The following is a 15945-nucleotide window of genomic DNA, read 5'->3' as shown; positions in this document are numbered from 1 at the left end:
GAGCACTAATATCTACATATTTATGTATCATAGTAAAAATGACAAGGCAGAGACTATTCATTTTCTTTCTTCCAAGAAAACACTCAAAACTTAGCTGAACAGAGGGCAGGCAGTGTGAAGTGGGTGCCTTCCCAGCCTTTCTTGAAGGTACATGTGACCACACGACTACATTCTGGCTAATCAGATGCAAACAGAGATGTCCTACAGCAGCTTCCAAAAACAACCTTCCAGAGTGCTGGCGCTGCCTACTGCACTTCCCGACCTCCTTCCAACAAAATGAAGTGGCTGGAGGCCCAAGTATGGCAGAAAACTACAAGGACTTAAACCCTCCAGAAAGCCTCATGGAAGAGAGAGCTCACACCACTCTTGAGTCTTTATTGCTGGCATCTAACATCAAGAGAGAAATAAGTCATGATGTTGTGTCTGCAGTACTTGGTGCTTCCTAAACACTGGCTTTCTGTAGATACAGGACAAAGGCAACTTCATAAATGGGAGATTTTCAAACATGCTAACCAGCCACCCTGCCCTCTTGTCTTTTTCTTTATTCTTATTTGAGACAGGGTCTCACCACCGCTGTCTCTTCTGAAACGAGCTATGGAGACCAGGCTAACCTTGGAATCATGGAGATCTGCCTGCCTATGCGGCATCCTGACTGCTGGGGTTAAAGATGTGACCACCATACCTAGCTCACTTTTCTTTTTTTTAGGACATATTCAGCTGTTACACACTAGGGATCAGTTAACTCTTCTAGTCCTGTGTGTCTCTATCAGTTGAACTGGGGTAGCACCATCTATGTAAGAAGAGCCCCTAGAGACCCACAAGTAAACATGTGTGAACATGGTAGGCACTGTAAGTCACTAATACACATATTAACTGGTGAAACCATAAGAAACCTATGGGTAGATGCTGTCTTACACTGTATCTTCAGAACAAGTGCTCAATAAATACTCATTGGATAAATATTTTAACATCCTTGATAATTGATAAATTATTCTGCTTTTTGAGCTGAATAAAGCTAATGTAAAGAGTATTATTTGTGTTCCTAATAGGCATAAATAATAGCTCCTAATTTTGATGTCAGTTAGACAATGCAAGGTGTAAAACGAGAAGGCTGAGACGCTTCTCTAGGACAAATGTGAACCAACCCACTTACAAAAGCAACACAAGCTGGCACAGTTGTACAGAAATGGAAACTTTATGACACTGTTCCCAGAGAATCACAAAGATACATGCAAAAATATTCTTTAATATAAAAGCCACTAAAGCTACCACATCAAACGAAAGATTTCTTCACATTGGACTGTGACTAAAGCATTTTATTAAATTAAGTGTGTAATTTGCAAATGGTTTTATAAGAAATTTTAAAAGCAAAGTTATAAACATTTTCAATAAAAAAGTACAGAGTTGACAGCAAAAATCACGTTTTTATAGTACAAACAAAAACATTGCTTCTAATATATACTGTCTGAGCAGCTTATAGTCTCTCTTCAACCCTAGCTGCAGTGCGGCACAGTAATGAGACGTCTGGGGTAAACTCAACAACAACAACAGGTTCATCATCTGACCACAGAAGTCAACCGCTCAGCTGTGAGGACACAATGAATGAACGTCGTCATCATCTAACTGAGGTCATGAGGCCTTAGGACACAGAGGTTCTAGCCTTGCTTCTCTATTCCCAAGTAATACTGTAAACTTAAATTAAACTTTAAAAAATAAGCACCATTAACATACATTCTACATCACCTTACTTTTCCTTTTAAATGGCACTTGGTTTTGGCCACACAGACATTTAAATCTGTTTTCTTTACAAGTAATTAAAAATAAGCAACATTTAAGCACAGCACAGAGCATTATCAAATGTCACCTCATTGCACAACGGAAAAGCACTCGGAAAAAACAGCACACATTATTTTTGTCTGTTTCAAACATTTTTTTTGAGAGCAGCTAAAACACTGTCAGAACAATTTCTTGAGTTTCAAAAGTTTCCAATTGCCAGCTCAGAAATAACTAACCTTGTCATTACATGTGTCCTTCTAAAGCAAACAGAACACTTGAATTTAAAGAGAAAAAGAACAAAGGACAGGAAACCACCCAAAGGAACTGGAAGCTTTCCTTCTCCATATATGTTAGAATACAATCATTTCAGCCCCAGGATTAAAAGTAGTGTGGGAATAGTAATAAACAGAAGAAAATTTCAACTCGAAAATAACAGTGACATATGAATAGCTAATGAATGTCAGAAGACATGCTCAGGTTGTCTCCCAGGAGTCAGGAATGGGCTGGACGGTCCTGAGGACCTGGCCCCGCTGCACTCCCACCGCGGTGTCCTGTCCATTCTCTTCTCACACGGGCCGACAGCAACAACAGACTATTAGATGTATAGAACTGCTACTGAGAGCTTCCAAGGTTTTGGAAGAAATCCTGTACTTTTAAAATGCTTTAAAATATTAGGTTTACAAAGAGTTCTTCTAACCTGGATTATTTCTAAACCATCTTTCCTTCTGACATACAAAATTTAGAAGTGGAGAAAAAAAAAAAACCATGATCCCCAAAATATCTACCTTTGGCTGGCACATGAAATTCAGAGATTGGCAAAAGAAAGATCAAAGAATGTTCTTTCATAATTGTAACTGCTTAGACAATACCAGATAGTAGGGTGGGGAGAAATTTTGGGACTACAAATATATATATGTATATATGTATAATGTTCAAGCTTTGTGTTTTTATAGATAATAACTAAGGAATAGGAAGCCAAGCATGGCAAAGCACACCTATAATCTTAACATTTAGGCAGGTAAGGCAGAAGGATTGTGAGTTTGTGGCTGACTTGCTGTGCGTAGTGACGTCAAGGTCTCTATTAGGTCACTCCATCACACAGAACCACGGCTGGACTTCTCAGAATCAGGCCGTGCACAGCATCAAGACAGCTGCTTCCCCTTGGCCTCCAACCACAGTGCGCCAGGCTTGTACTTCTCCTCATTGCTCCCTTATTAATTATAATCACAGTAATATAATAAGACTATCTCAAGTACTCAAATATGAGTTTTTTAAAAGATGAAAAATATAAAACACAGAAAAAGAGTATGTAGCTGCACACACTCCAATAACTGCAGGTTTAATACTGTTTCTCACTGTTTAAATCGTATTAACCTGAAAACAGAAATAAGCTTACTTCATTAACTACTGATTATGGTTTTTGTACTAAGTTATAAAAGGGAACTGCTTTTTTTAATATATATAACACCTCTGAGCACTACCAAAAAGTGAGACACTACTGCAATTTTTAAAACAAATTATTACAAGTCTAAAAATATAACTACTCGAATATCAGTAATCACTAACCATTTGCAGGTAATAAACATGGATTTTTGTTTTTATGACAATAAAATTCAATGGTAAGGCTCTTATTTTAAAAGCATGATTCACAAGATGTAAGAACGTGGTTTTGAGCTTTATTCCTGCTAACATATCTGTTCTTTGGGGCTCATTCTGTCTGTCAGTATTCTTCAGTGCAGGGCAATGCTGCATTCCTGATGAAGGTGATTTTGTAAGCCAAATAAAAAGCAACATAATTGTTTGCAAACACTGTATATGTTGAAAATACTCTGTATATCCAAAGTTAAATTTATTTTAACTACTATCTCATTATAGAAAAATTACACTTCACCATACTAAGTCTGTATAAAGGAAATTTACATTCTAACAGGACACTGGCCCAACAGAAGCCAATGAGACTTTTCTTTCAGAAAATTGGCTCCTTTTCAAAATAAAGGTAAAAAAATCTTTCTAATTACAAGGGTTTCTTTTACAGTTATACCAAAGTATGTTTTCACACTTATATCAATAGGATTTTTAACTCACGTAGCTTAGAAATGACGTTACAAGTATAAAACAGCCACTTAGCACTGTCTGGAGTAACTCTCGGATGGGTCCACAAGCAGTCCTGTAGGCAATCTCCTCTGAACTGAGACTGCAGCTTAGTCTCAGACCCCGCTTTCCTCCCAGGAAATGCACAGCACAGAACAGCACAGAAGGGAAGGGATCAAGATCACAGACACAGAGGAAAGGATAACCGAGTGTCCGCCCATCTGCACAGGATAGCAACGTCAAGTGACTCTGTGTGACGGGCTTCAAAAGCAGAAAGAATCCGAGTTCTGCTGATCGTCCTCCCCCTTTACTATTTTGAACCCAGTCCTTTGAGAGCCAGGAACCAGGTTTCAAAAGCACAGTGCCCCTCACAGGCTTCTACAGACTTCTCTAATAGGAAACGGTTAACACAAAGGCAGCGTTTTCATTGTTCTTGTTTTGTGTTTTCTCCTAAAAACAAACTAGAGTACTTAAGACTTTTAAACTGCAGGTGATAATTTTTTAGGCATATTATAATCAATAAAAATTCTTTTTAATGTTTTACCAAGTAACAGACTGGAATTTGATCCAGTAAAAAAACTTTCCTTGGATTCTGAGAAACCTTTTTCTTGTTTTATATTCCTAATAAAACACATCTGAGAGTAGAATTGACTGAATTACTGCAGATAAAACCAATTTCAGCCTATAAATCTTCATGCCTCTAAGTCAGGGCTTTTGAATCTTACTTTAGCATGACCTTCAAGCACCCTGGCTTAATTTCAGAGAACCTGTGGAAATGAGAAAAGAGTTATTTAAAATGTAAACATTTCAAACTTAAAAAAAATCTTTTAATCAATTCAAATGACCTATACTTAAATTTATTACTAACACTGCATCTTTTATTAACATCCAAGACCAATAATGACTTATGGTCAAAGCAAAAACAATCCTAAAGCTGTGGGTTATTCCTAGATCACTGGTCAATATAATTTACAGTTTTTCCAAACTTCTCAATCCTGAATCTGACCTTCATGAGGAAGTGCCTGCTGTATGAAAGAGAAGATGGTGTATTCCATTGTTTCTGGGCATCAAGAACGCACCAAGGAGAGCCCTCTGATACATAGACAAGTCTCATTTATCTGGCCATATGAGGCTGTAAACTGTCCTGTGTCAACCTCAAGGGGCACACCAGTAGCTGAGACAGTTGTTAATACGACACAGCTCTAGCCTAACCAACTCAACTGCAGAACTACTCCCGAGAGACTTCTAACTTTCATCAAGTAATATCTCATTGCACAGCACATACAAAAGTCTCACACTAATTGAAATTGGAAGACAGGAAGAAAGGGGAGAGACTTGGGAAGTGGTATTCTCAAAGAATCTATACTTGGAATTTTTCTTGTCAGTTTCTATTACAGACTACAAGAGAAAAGGGACACTTCATATCTGTCAATAAAAATTATTAATGTATTTAACTTATGAGGACATATCATTCACTTAGAACTTCTGCTAAAGTTTAAACATACCCAAATTATAACTATTTCAGCCAGTGTCCCACATACTCTGTCTTTCAAAATGAGCAAGTCTTAAGACTCATGTATCTAGTTCTGTGGGGTAGCACATTACAAAGGAATGCAAGAGATTTTGTTTTTATAACTTTAAATTATAAAATGACAGAAAGTCTTAGCAGATCATCACTGACAAAAGCCTTATTTTCCTTTGATTTCTCATCTACCAGACAAAACACATCTAGCAAGAAAAGCTATCCTCTAATTATTGATCTGCGACTGACATCAAATAGCTGGACTACGTACTAGCTTTGAATAGAAGCACAGTAGAAGCTTGCACTCACCTGAAACTGTGGCTTGTGAGGTATTTAATGACAGCTGGCTTGATGCGAGCAACTCCTCCCTGGCTGTGGTTTCCTCTCCCCGTAATCACAGAAAGGTAGGGCTTACCACCATTCTGCTTAAATTCTATTAAAATAGGAATTGGAACAGTTAAAATAATTTTCTACATTCTCAGTACAAAATCTACTCAAAAGCATATGAAATTACTTTCATGGTGTTTTAGGAGATTTAAAATTTGTTTTTAAACCACAGAGAGACCCAAAGCAGTTTATCATTGAAAGCCATAAGGACCAGGCCTAGCAGCACACACTTGACAGCAGAAGCTGAGAGACATAGGTTGTAGACTTGGAGGCAGCCAGGAGTACAAGATGAGTTTGAGTCACTACACAGTGAGACTCTACCAGGAAAGAAAAATAGTAAGCTCAAGTTAGGAGAGCAATTTCTATCCTCTACAAGTTTTTCTGAATAATAATGACAACAATATTATAATTATAATAATATAATTATAATAATAATTAATGTGTAAAAGTTATTACACACATGGACTCAGACAATGCTTTAAAGACATATTTTTTGAGAATTAGAATCTCCCTAACAACCTTATTAATGAAGTACTTTACAGCCAACCAAATCAGTATGAAACACAGTTCTGCCACAAATTAACTGTGTGTGACCACGCGCAAGCCTGTTTTTCTTCACATTAGGAAAGGGAGATGATAACAGCTATTACTTTATAGATTGTCTTCCAGGTACAGCTGGCTATTGGCAAATCTAATTTTAACATAGCCCTACTATCAAAGATAATCCACTGTTAAATTCTTCCCAGAAGAGAACTTTTTGAAATACTGAATGACACTGATCTCTCTCACGCATGCTCTCTAGTTTTTTGAGACAGGATTTCTCTTTGTAGCCCTGGATGTCCCAGAACTCACTCTGTAGACCAGACTGGCCTCAATCTCAGAGATCCACCTGCCTCTGCTTCCTGAGTGCTAGGATTAAAAGTGTGCGCCACCACCCAGTGACACCGATCTTTTAAAGAATGCAGTTGCTACTTCATATTTAACCCTGAGAAGGTAAATATATAAACCCTGAAGTCAACAACAGCTCTATAGAATATCAACAACAAAACCAAAAAGTCTTATTAATAATAAAGTACTTGATATAGCAAATTTGTTTCTCATTCATAAATAGCCTAAGTTTTATCTTTAGTATAAAACATTATGAACATTTCATTCTGTTCATTAAGTTACCTTAATAAAATGGAACCAAAATATTATTTTCCAAGTCTCATTATATACAGGGCAATACTTGGCTTATAATTTTATTTATTTATTTACTTATTTGAGACAGGGTCTCACTGTATTGCCCTGACTGACATGGAATTCACTATGGACACCAGGCTGTCTTGTAACTTACAATGATCTGCCTGGACCACCATACCCAACTAGCTCGGAATTCTAAAAGGCTATGCTGTTAGGACAGGAGAGTCATGAGTCCAAGGCCAGCCTGGGCTGCCTACACAAGAAGGGCCTATCTCGAGACAAACTGAAAGCTTTCATTTTAATTTTCTTGAACCCATTCTCATCACTTTCACTTCTGCCTCAGCAGGCAGGTTGGTCCCCATCACCTCGCTACTAACAGTGCACAGCTGCTCTGAAAATCCTCTCCAGGTGATTCACATACTTCAAACCTGGAGCAGTTCAAAAGAGACTTGTCTAGCCAATGTACATGCTTACTGTCTAGAATACAGACTGTTCCTGATATTTATCACCTCTGAAACACTCTTTAACTTAGTCTTAAGTACATTCAGATTGCTAATAACTTTAAATTACAAATGCTCAAATGATTCCCAAAAAAGAACTCCTCTAAAGAATTGTAAAAAGCCAAGCTGTGGTGCACACCTTTAATCCTACCGCCTGGGAGGCAGAGGCAGGAAGATCTCTGTGAGGTTGAGGCCAGCTTGGTCTACCTGGTCTACCTAGTGAGTTCCAGACCATTCAGAGAAACTCTGTCTCAAAAACAAAAAGATAAAAAAAAAAAAAAACAACACTCAATTTTCATCTTATTAATGACAGTTCTCCAATTACCTGAAACGTGTTATGGAGCAATCTTTTTGTTTTGGTTTGGTTTGGTTTTGGTTTTTCAAGACAGGGTTTCTCTGTAGCTTTGGAGCCTGTCCTAGAACTAGCTCTTGTAGACCAGGCTGGCCTCGAACTCACAGAGATTCATCCACCTACCTCTGCCTCCCAAGTGCTGAGATTAAAGGTGTTCACCACCACTGCCCGGCTGCGACTTTTTTTTTTTAAATTAGAGTTGAAATAACATTTCATTCAGCTGATTAACGTTTCGTGTTTGTTTTGTTTTGTTTGTTTTTTCTCATATAGGCCCTGGCTGGCTTTGAATTCATGGTGATTCTCCTGTCTCACCCTACCAAGAGCTGAGATTACAGGTATGAGCCACCATGTCCCACTTGATATGTTTGCTTCTTTTATTTTCAGACACGATCTTACTATACAGCTCTAGCTGACTTGGAACTCACTATGTAGACCAGGTATCCTCAAACTCAGAGATCCGCCTGTCTCTGCCTTCTGAGTGCTGGGATTAAAGGAATGCACCACTGTGCCAATCTGATCTATGTTTAAGTAGTTATAAACCCAAAGGTTTTCCTTCCCTTTTTCTTTACTTTTAATTTTAAAAATTAGAGTTCTTTATCTGAGATTTCCAGTCTTTATTTTGCTGACTGTATTTCATGGTAATGTATTGTTCCTCTTCCCCATGAATCCCTATTACTAACTGCATCCAGACTCTCGACTTTCGAGTTTATCTGAGGGTAGAAAGACTTCACAGGTGGGTAGGACTTCACCCACAAGGCACACAGGACACAGATGTCTCTATTCATCCGCAGTTTAGAAAGTGCTTTTATATGATGGCTAAAACTAATGCAAGGATACCCCCAGAATCCTCCCAACCCCAGACACTTCTACTCAGCAATCCTGCCATCTGGTGGTAAGGGGTAGACACGCACAAGCACAAACAGATGGCTTTGGCTTCAGAAAACTATTTGCACCTTGGATCTGAACAAACACTACCCTGGGCAAGTTACCAAAGTCTCTTTTCCTATAAATTTTTATTTACATAAAATTCTCATAACATAATGTTCTTCATTTTCAAACTTTACAGTTCAGCTGGGCCTGGTGATGAAAGCCTTAGTTGCAGCTACTTGGGAGGCTGAGGCAGGATGTTCACAAGTACAAGGTCAACCTTGGCTATACCAGCCTGGGCAACTTAGTGACATCTTGTCTCAAAACAAAATAAAAAACCCTTATTCAGTAGTGTTTGTCGTTTTTGGTTCTTTAACATATCAACAATGCTACAGCTACACAATCAACATTGTTGCTTCCAGTATTCCCTCCTCTCAAAAGGAAACCATGTGACGGTCAGCAGTTACTTCATATTACCAGTTCCAACCCAAGCAATCACTAATATTTCTTTTTTTTTTTGGTTTTTCGAGACAGGGTTTCGCTGTGACTTTAGAGCCTGTCCTGGAACTCCCTTTGTAGACCAGGCTGGTCTCGAACTCACAGAGATCCGCCTGCCTCTGCCTCCCGAGTGCTGGGATTAAAGGCGTGCGCCACCATCGCCCGGCTATCACTAATATTTCTGTCTCTAAAGACATTTCATATAAATGTCACTTTTTGTACTGGTCTTCTTTTATGTAGCATTCTTAGAAGTTCATCCATGTATGAGAACTTCATCTTCATGGACAAGTAAAATTCCATTAAATAGATGTACTACACTCTGTTTACATACATACACACACACGCATGTAGGAAAGAAGAAAGGGGAAAACATTTCCCTAAGACTAAAAGGAGAGACTGTATGATGACACTTACATGTGGAATCTGAAAGGTCAAACTCCTGGAGTGGTTCAAGGCAGAACAAGAAACAGAATGTGGGTCAAACAAAAGGCATAACTTTTCAACTGCAGGAATGAGTTCTGAGATCTAAAGTACTGCGTGACAGCTATCAACATTGCTACACTGTGATGGGTAAGTCATACTACCATGGCATCTGCTTTGCTCTTAAAGTAACCCCTCACCCACTCATTGTCTTACTTTTCTACCTACTGGACAGAGACACTGTAACCATGGCAACTTATGGAAGAAAGTTTATTGGGAGTTTACAGTTTCAGAACTTACAGTCCATGACCACCATGACAGTGAGCATACACAGTGCTGAGCAGTAGTTGAGGGCTTTCATCACTATCCAACAGTAAGAGCCAGAGAGCTAACTAGGAATGGTCTGGCCTTGAAACTTTACCCCACAGACACAATAAGGCCACATCTCCTATTCCTTCCCATTCCCACCAATTGTAGACTCAAAATATCTGAGGGGAGAGGGGCCACCTCATCCAAGACATCTCATTCATACTTCTGTAAGTAACCCCAATAAACTCACTAATTCACCAAGTAAGCCTTGGTGGAGATGGTAGCTTTTCTGTCATGGATTCTCTATCAGGGCTGAGCATTTGTTTTTATCTCCCAGAGTCACACAACACCATCTCTCAAGGCCAAGATTCTAGTTATTAAAAGTACTGGGGTACTTAGCAGTTACAAGCACTCGCTGCTCTTACAGAGGACCCACGTTCAGCTCCAGCACACACAGAGGCTTATGACTATCCATAACTCTGACTCAATGGGATCCCACACCCTCTTCTGACCAGGCAAACAAATAGTACACATATTCGTGCAAGCAAAATACTCATATACATAAAATAAATTTTAAAAATATAAGTACTGAGGTAAGAAGACTACAAAACAATTTTAGTAAACAAATGCAAAATTTAAAAACAATTATAACTTGATGGATATGGTGGCACACGCCTTTAATCCTAGCCCTTGGGAAGCAGAGGCAGGTGGATCTCTCTGAGTTCAAGGACAGCCTGGTCTACCTAGAGAGCCCAGGACAGGGAGAGCTAGACAGAGAAACCCTGTCTCAAAAAAAAAAAAAAGCCACAAAACAAAACAAAAATGTTTTGGGGCTGAAGAGATGGATGGCTGATGGACAGTTCAGCAGTTAAGAGTAAAGCTTTTCCAGAGGATCCTGGCTCAATTTCCAGTACCTACATGGCAGCTCACAACTGTCTGTAATTCCAGTTCCAGGGGGTCTGACACCCTTACACAGATATACATGCAAACAAAACATTAATTCACATAAAGTATGAATAATTAAATCTTTAAAAAGTAAAATACAGTGCTGTCACACAAACACAAAGACCTAAAGTCAATACCCAGCACCCATGTAAAGCTCAGAGCAGTGAGTCGTGCCTGACTGTAATAGCAGCACTGGGAAGATGCAGACAGAAGGGTTCCTGGGTTTGCTGGCTATTCAGCCCAGGGAAACCAACAAGGTCCTAGGTCGGTGAGAGAGCCCGCCTCAAAAAATAAGATGGAGAAAACAGAAAAGGAATTGTACATACTGAACAGAGAGGTATTGCATATATAGAGGAGATATTTTAATGGGTAGGAAGGATATAGAATAAATTTTACGATGTTGATTTCCAATAGAAAAGAAAGGTAGAGAAGAGATTGAGAGAAGTCTAATAGGAAGCATTTTAAAAATGAGAAACTGTAAACCGCCTGCACATGCTATGGGATTCATTAGTCTGTGGGTATTTCTTATATTATTCTGTAGCCTCTTCAACATAGCTGCAATGTCTCAGAATAAGTTGATGAATTTTCATTCTTACATATCAATCCTACTTCATCACAAGTGGTATGACTGAATTGATAAATGTACAGATAAAGTATGACAATGTAGGGCATCTTTATAACCAGGAGTGCTGGCACACTCTTTTTTTTAACATTTATTTATTTATTATGTATACAATATTCTGTCTGTGTGTATGTCTGCAGCCCAGAAGAGGGCACCAGACCCCATTACAGATGGTTGTGAGCCACCATATGGTTGCTGGGATTTGAACTCAGGACCTTTGGAAGAGCAGGCAATGCTCTTAACCTCTGAGCCATCTCTCCAGCCCCGTAGGGCATCTTTATAATTCAAAATTTCTCCAGTAATGACAAACAGATGACTTCCAGTATCAGTGTCCGAGATAACTCAAACAGATTGAGCTTTCTATGAAACACTACCAACTGATAATGAAAATGAAGCAAGATGCTATGCCAACATGACACTTCAAGATCCCTAGCTGAAGACCATGGGAAGATGCAGAATTTAGGAAATTACAGGTGGAACCTTTCCTCCTGACCTGTGTGACTAGACACCAGCAGAAAGAAGGAGCAGGGACACTGCAGGCACATAGACAGCCTGCCTGTGGTAGCAATTCTGCAAAAACTCTATCTCCTTACTTTTGGACTGAACAAACATCTACTGCAGATGCTAGTCAAGACAAGTCCCACTTATCAGTCACAGAGGATTCCCACATTACACTGGACCTCATTCTTTACGGGATATAAATAATTCCGAGAAGGAAATCTTAACATCACAGATAGCCCCAGTCTGCACAGACAGATCCTCTGCATGTGGCAAGGTCTATCAACACTAAGACATGAGCACATTCCTACCTTCTGTTTTCCGCTGTAAAACTGCCGTCAGGTGCTCTATAGCTTCATCCACATGCAGCCCATGCAGGTCTAAGACATTCTGTGGCAGCAGAGAGGCATTGACCTTCTCAAAGATCTCCACAGCAGCGAGGTGATTGGCTTCTTTCATCTTCTGCTCATGAAGACTGCCCTTTAATCATAACACATCACCAACAGCCACTTATGATAACTACCACTTAGTCCAGTGGATCTTAACCTTCCTAATGCTGGGACCCTTTTAACAGAGTTTCTCATGTTGTGGTGACCCCTAACCACAAAATTATTTCTTTGCTACTTCATGACTATGATTTTACTAGTTATGAATCATAATGTAAATATCTGACATGCACGTTTCAATTCGTGATCCATAGGTTGAGAACAGTTGATTTAGACAGTCAAGAAGCAAAAGTGCCCTAAATAAAAAAACAGAACATCTAACATCTTGATGTAACAAGCTAAAGGACAAAGATGAACCAAACTTTGGAAAAATTCAGTAACTAAATAATATGGTTCTTAAACTACTCCATCATAGTTTGTAAAGTAAAAATAAAAAATTCTTAAACAAAAATCATAATAGGAAACGTAACAATATTTAGCTTAAGAAAGAACCAAATGGTTTAATGCTTGATTAATAAAGTGTATTCTTTGATAATCCTGGGCCACAACTTGATGCTCCCTTCCAACACCACCTTCTATTTATCCGCCCCACAAGGTCTGCTGTCAGGCTTCAAAAAGCTATACTAATATGACACCTTCTAGTCAACAAAAGAATAAGCGTATGAAGCCACAAAAATGAAAAGGGTACTTCTTACATGACCATGCAAAAAAAAGCCCAGCCCAGAAATTTTATTCTCTTGAAAAATATTACCATCCTTTTCCTCTTTGTAACATAAAAGTGATGCTTGGAGGCTAGGGGGATGGCTCATGGTTAATATCACTTGCACAGCAAGCTTGAAGACGAAGAGTTCAAGTCAATGTATCAATGTAAAAAGTTGGGCATACTCGTATTTGTCTTAACTGCAGCACTAGGGGAAGAGACAGGTAGATTCCGGAGTTGAAAGGGCAAGCTTCTAGTTCCCCCTGTCTTACAGTAATAAATGGAAAGTGATAATGGAAGACACCTGGTGTTCTCCTCTGGCATCTGTATGCACAGAAATATGCATTAAAAAACTCCTGTGCTCATACCAAATACATACACAAATAACACAACACACACACAAATAAGTAAGCAAATAAAATGCCTTATTTAAAATCCAAACATTATAGACAATGTAAGAAGACTCATGTGATTCCAGCCTAAGACAAACTTTTCTGCTTTCTTTCCTTCAGGAAACTTCATGTTCAGACATACTACTGAATAACAAATGCTCAGGAGATCACTAGATGATCTGATTTAATCTAAAGGAAAGAGAACAAGCCATAATCTCCCAGCCTAGAGGTAAAGGGCCATCTTCCCAGGAACTTGGGACCTAAGACACAAGAATCACAAGTTTAAGGACAGTCTGGATAATTTTGTGAGACTCAGTCTCAAAATAAAAAATAAAGAAAAAAAGAAAAGGAAAGGAAAAGCAAAATATAGGGCTGGAGGAAAGCAGCTCGCACTGAGGATGGGAGAGCGGCTGTAGCTCATGAAGCTACACTACACAAGCAACGACAGGCCTGAGCAAAGCACACAAATCCCACAGTCACAGGACTCTTTCGTATTAGCCCACTTTATACGTCACTTATATAATCTCTATATTCCTTCCCAAACAACTGTTAAGCCAAAACTTAGTGTAAGTATCATGCACTTCAGACGACTTGAACTGGTAAACAAGCTGTAGTCAGTTTTCCACCTCACCTGCTGAGCATAAAAGGTGGCCACATTCTTCTTCCCCATGCGGTAGGCTTCCTTGGCCTTGCTGTAGCACTCCATCCTCTTCTGCTGGTGCAGGAAAGCCTCCGCCCTGTAGTCATCATATTCGGGGTACTCAAAATCCTGGAAAGACGAGTCCCCTGCCGTATCATCAGTCTCTCTCTGTTTCTTTGCCTAGAAGAACACAATATGTAATACACAAATATAACTGCAAAATGGATGTCTTATCACCAGAAAATGCATATATAAACTAGGCTGTGAGCCAGGCTTGATGGTACAAGTCTGTAATCCTAGAAATTAACTGGGGAGCAAAAGCAAGAAGATCACACAATCAGATGTGTTGAGGAAGGTATGGTCATAAACAGACAGGACAATCAGGACACACTTGGATACACAGTAACTGGAGGCAGTCTGTACATGAGACTGAACAAAAGTAAAACCAGCCAGGCGCGGTGGTGCACACCTTAAATCCTAGCACTCTGGGCAGAGAGTCAGATCTCTGAGTTTAAGGCCAATACAATCTAGCCTGGTCTATGGAGAGTTCCAAAAAGGGGGAGGGGGAGAAGGATAAGAGGGAGAGAGAGGGAAAAACAGAGAGAGAAAAAAAAAAAACAAAATGAACAACCAGACATCTTTTTCCTCAGTGTCTACACTGTAAGTCAAGCACGTACTACCACTAGCTTTTCCGTTTCAGTAACATTACCTCTTCTTTAATCACTTTTAGGAAACACTGAAATGTTCTTCAAAATCATTAAAATATAATCAGGACATAAATCAAGCCAAAAGATAGAAGGTAAGATAGAGAGTTGTAGGAATGCAATCAGCATAGAAATCCAACTTTTGGTTTGTGGTGAAGCCTATCCAAAAGGTTCCAAAGTCTTGAATAGTGTTGCACACCCATCCTCCCAGCACTCAAGGGCAGAGGCAAGGGTTCAAGGTCATTCTTGACTGCGTGAGGACTACAAGTCAGCTAGATGTACAATACAAGTCAGCTAGATGTACGTGTCTTGTTTTAAACAAACAAACAAAAAGTTTCAATGTAACAATGAGAATTTTCAACTTACGATTTTTAAAAGCCAATTAAAAACAAATAATTAAAAAGAGAGAGAGAAGTCGCTCAGGGGGATAGTTTTACTGTCCCCTTGGGTCTGTGCCATGCCAAGAGACAGTGTCACCACTCGCTGTGGGCCCAGTGGATCACGGTAATAGCAAGGGCCTCCAGAAACTATCCAACCAGTGGAGCCTGAGCCTGAGCCTGAGCCTGAGCCTGAGCCTGAGCCTGAGCCTGAGCCTCAGCCTGAGCCTCAGCCTGAGCCTCAGCCTGAGCCTCACCTGCACCTAGACCAGTTATAGCTGGAGACTTAATACTTTCTGCACCTGGAGGAGTGACCGCCTAAGCTGTTGCCCCGCCTGCATCTAGAGGAGCAACATCTGAGTCTTGGGCCCATTTACACCTGGAGAAACAATCACCAGAGGCTCAGTCCTGCCTGCAACTGAAGGAACATTCAACGGAGCCACAGCCCCAAGCCACACCAACTGAAGGAAAAGGGACCTCCTGAAGCACAGGCTCCACCCAAACCAATTGGAGGAAAAGATAGGTAGATAACAAGGTTAGAATACACTCAACAACACAAAAGAGCAATACAGCAACACCAGAAACTAGTGGTTCTACAGCAATAAGACCTGAACATCCCGACACAGATGAAGCCAAATACTTAAAATTACTTTATGAAAATGACTGAGACCCTTACAGAGGAAATGAAAAATTCCCCTATAAGAAATGGAAGAAAAG

General features: G+C 39.6%; 1 protein-coding gene across 6 annotated transcripts in view; it reads right to left on the bottom strand.

Moving 5' to 3' along the window:
- Positions 1 to 1184: 1184 nt before the first annotated feature.
- The window catches only part of N4bp2 (NEDD4 binding protein 2), a 70326-nt gene continuing 55565 nt past the window's right edge, over positions 1185 to 15945 (bottom strand). For all 6 annotated transcript variants that reach the window (XM_026784958.1, XM_026784957.1, XM_026784956.1 and 3 more), the window contains 4 exons: positions 14139 to 14327; positions 12281 to 12449; positions 5699 to 5822; positions 1185 to 4634 (listed from right to left, as the gene is read on the bottom strand). In XM_026784958.1, the coding sequence (XP_026640759.1) occupies positions 4589 to 4634; positions 5699 to 5822; positions 12281 to 12449; positions 14139 to 14327 (528 nt within the window). In that variant the 3' untranslated portion in view covers positions 1185 to 4588. The remainder of the gene's footprint in view (positions 4635 to 5698; positions 5823 to 12280; positions 12450 to 14138; positions 14328 to 15945) is intronic.

The sequence above is a fragment of the Microtus ochrogaster genome, linkage group LG1 (assembly GCF_000317375.1).
Source record: "Microtus ochrogaster isolate Prairie Vole_2 linkage group LG1, MicOch1.0, whole genome shotgun sequence".
NCBI lineage: Eukaryota > Metazoa > Chordata > Mammalia > Rodentia > Cricetidae > Microtus > Microtus ochrogaster.
Note: the sequence above shows the minus strand (reverse complement) of the source record. Positions and strands in the feature narration are given on the sequence as shown.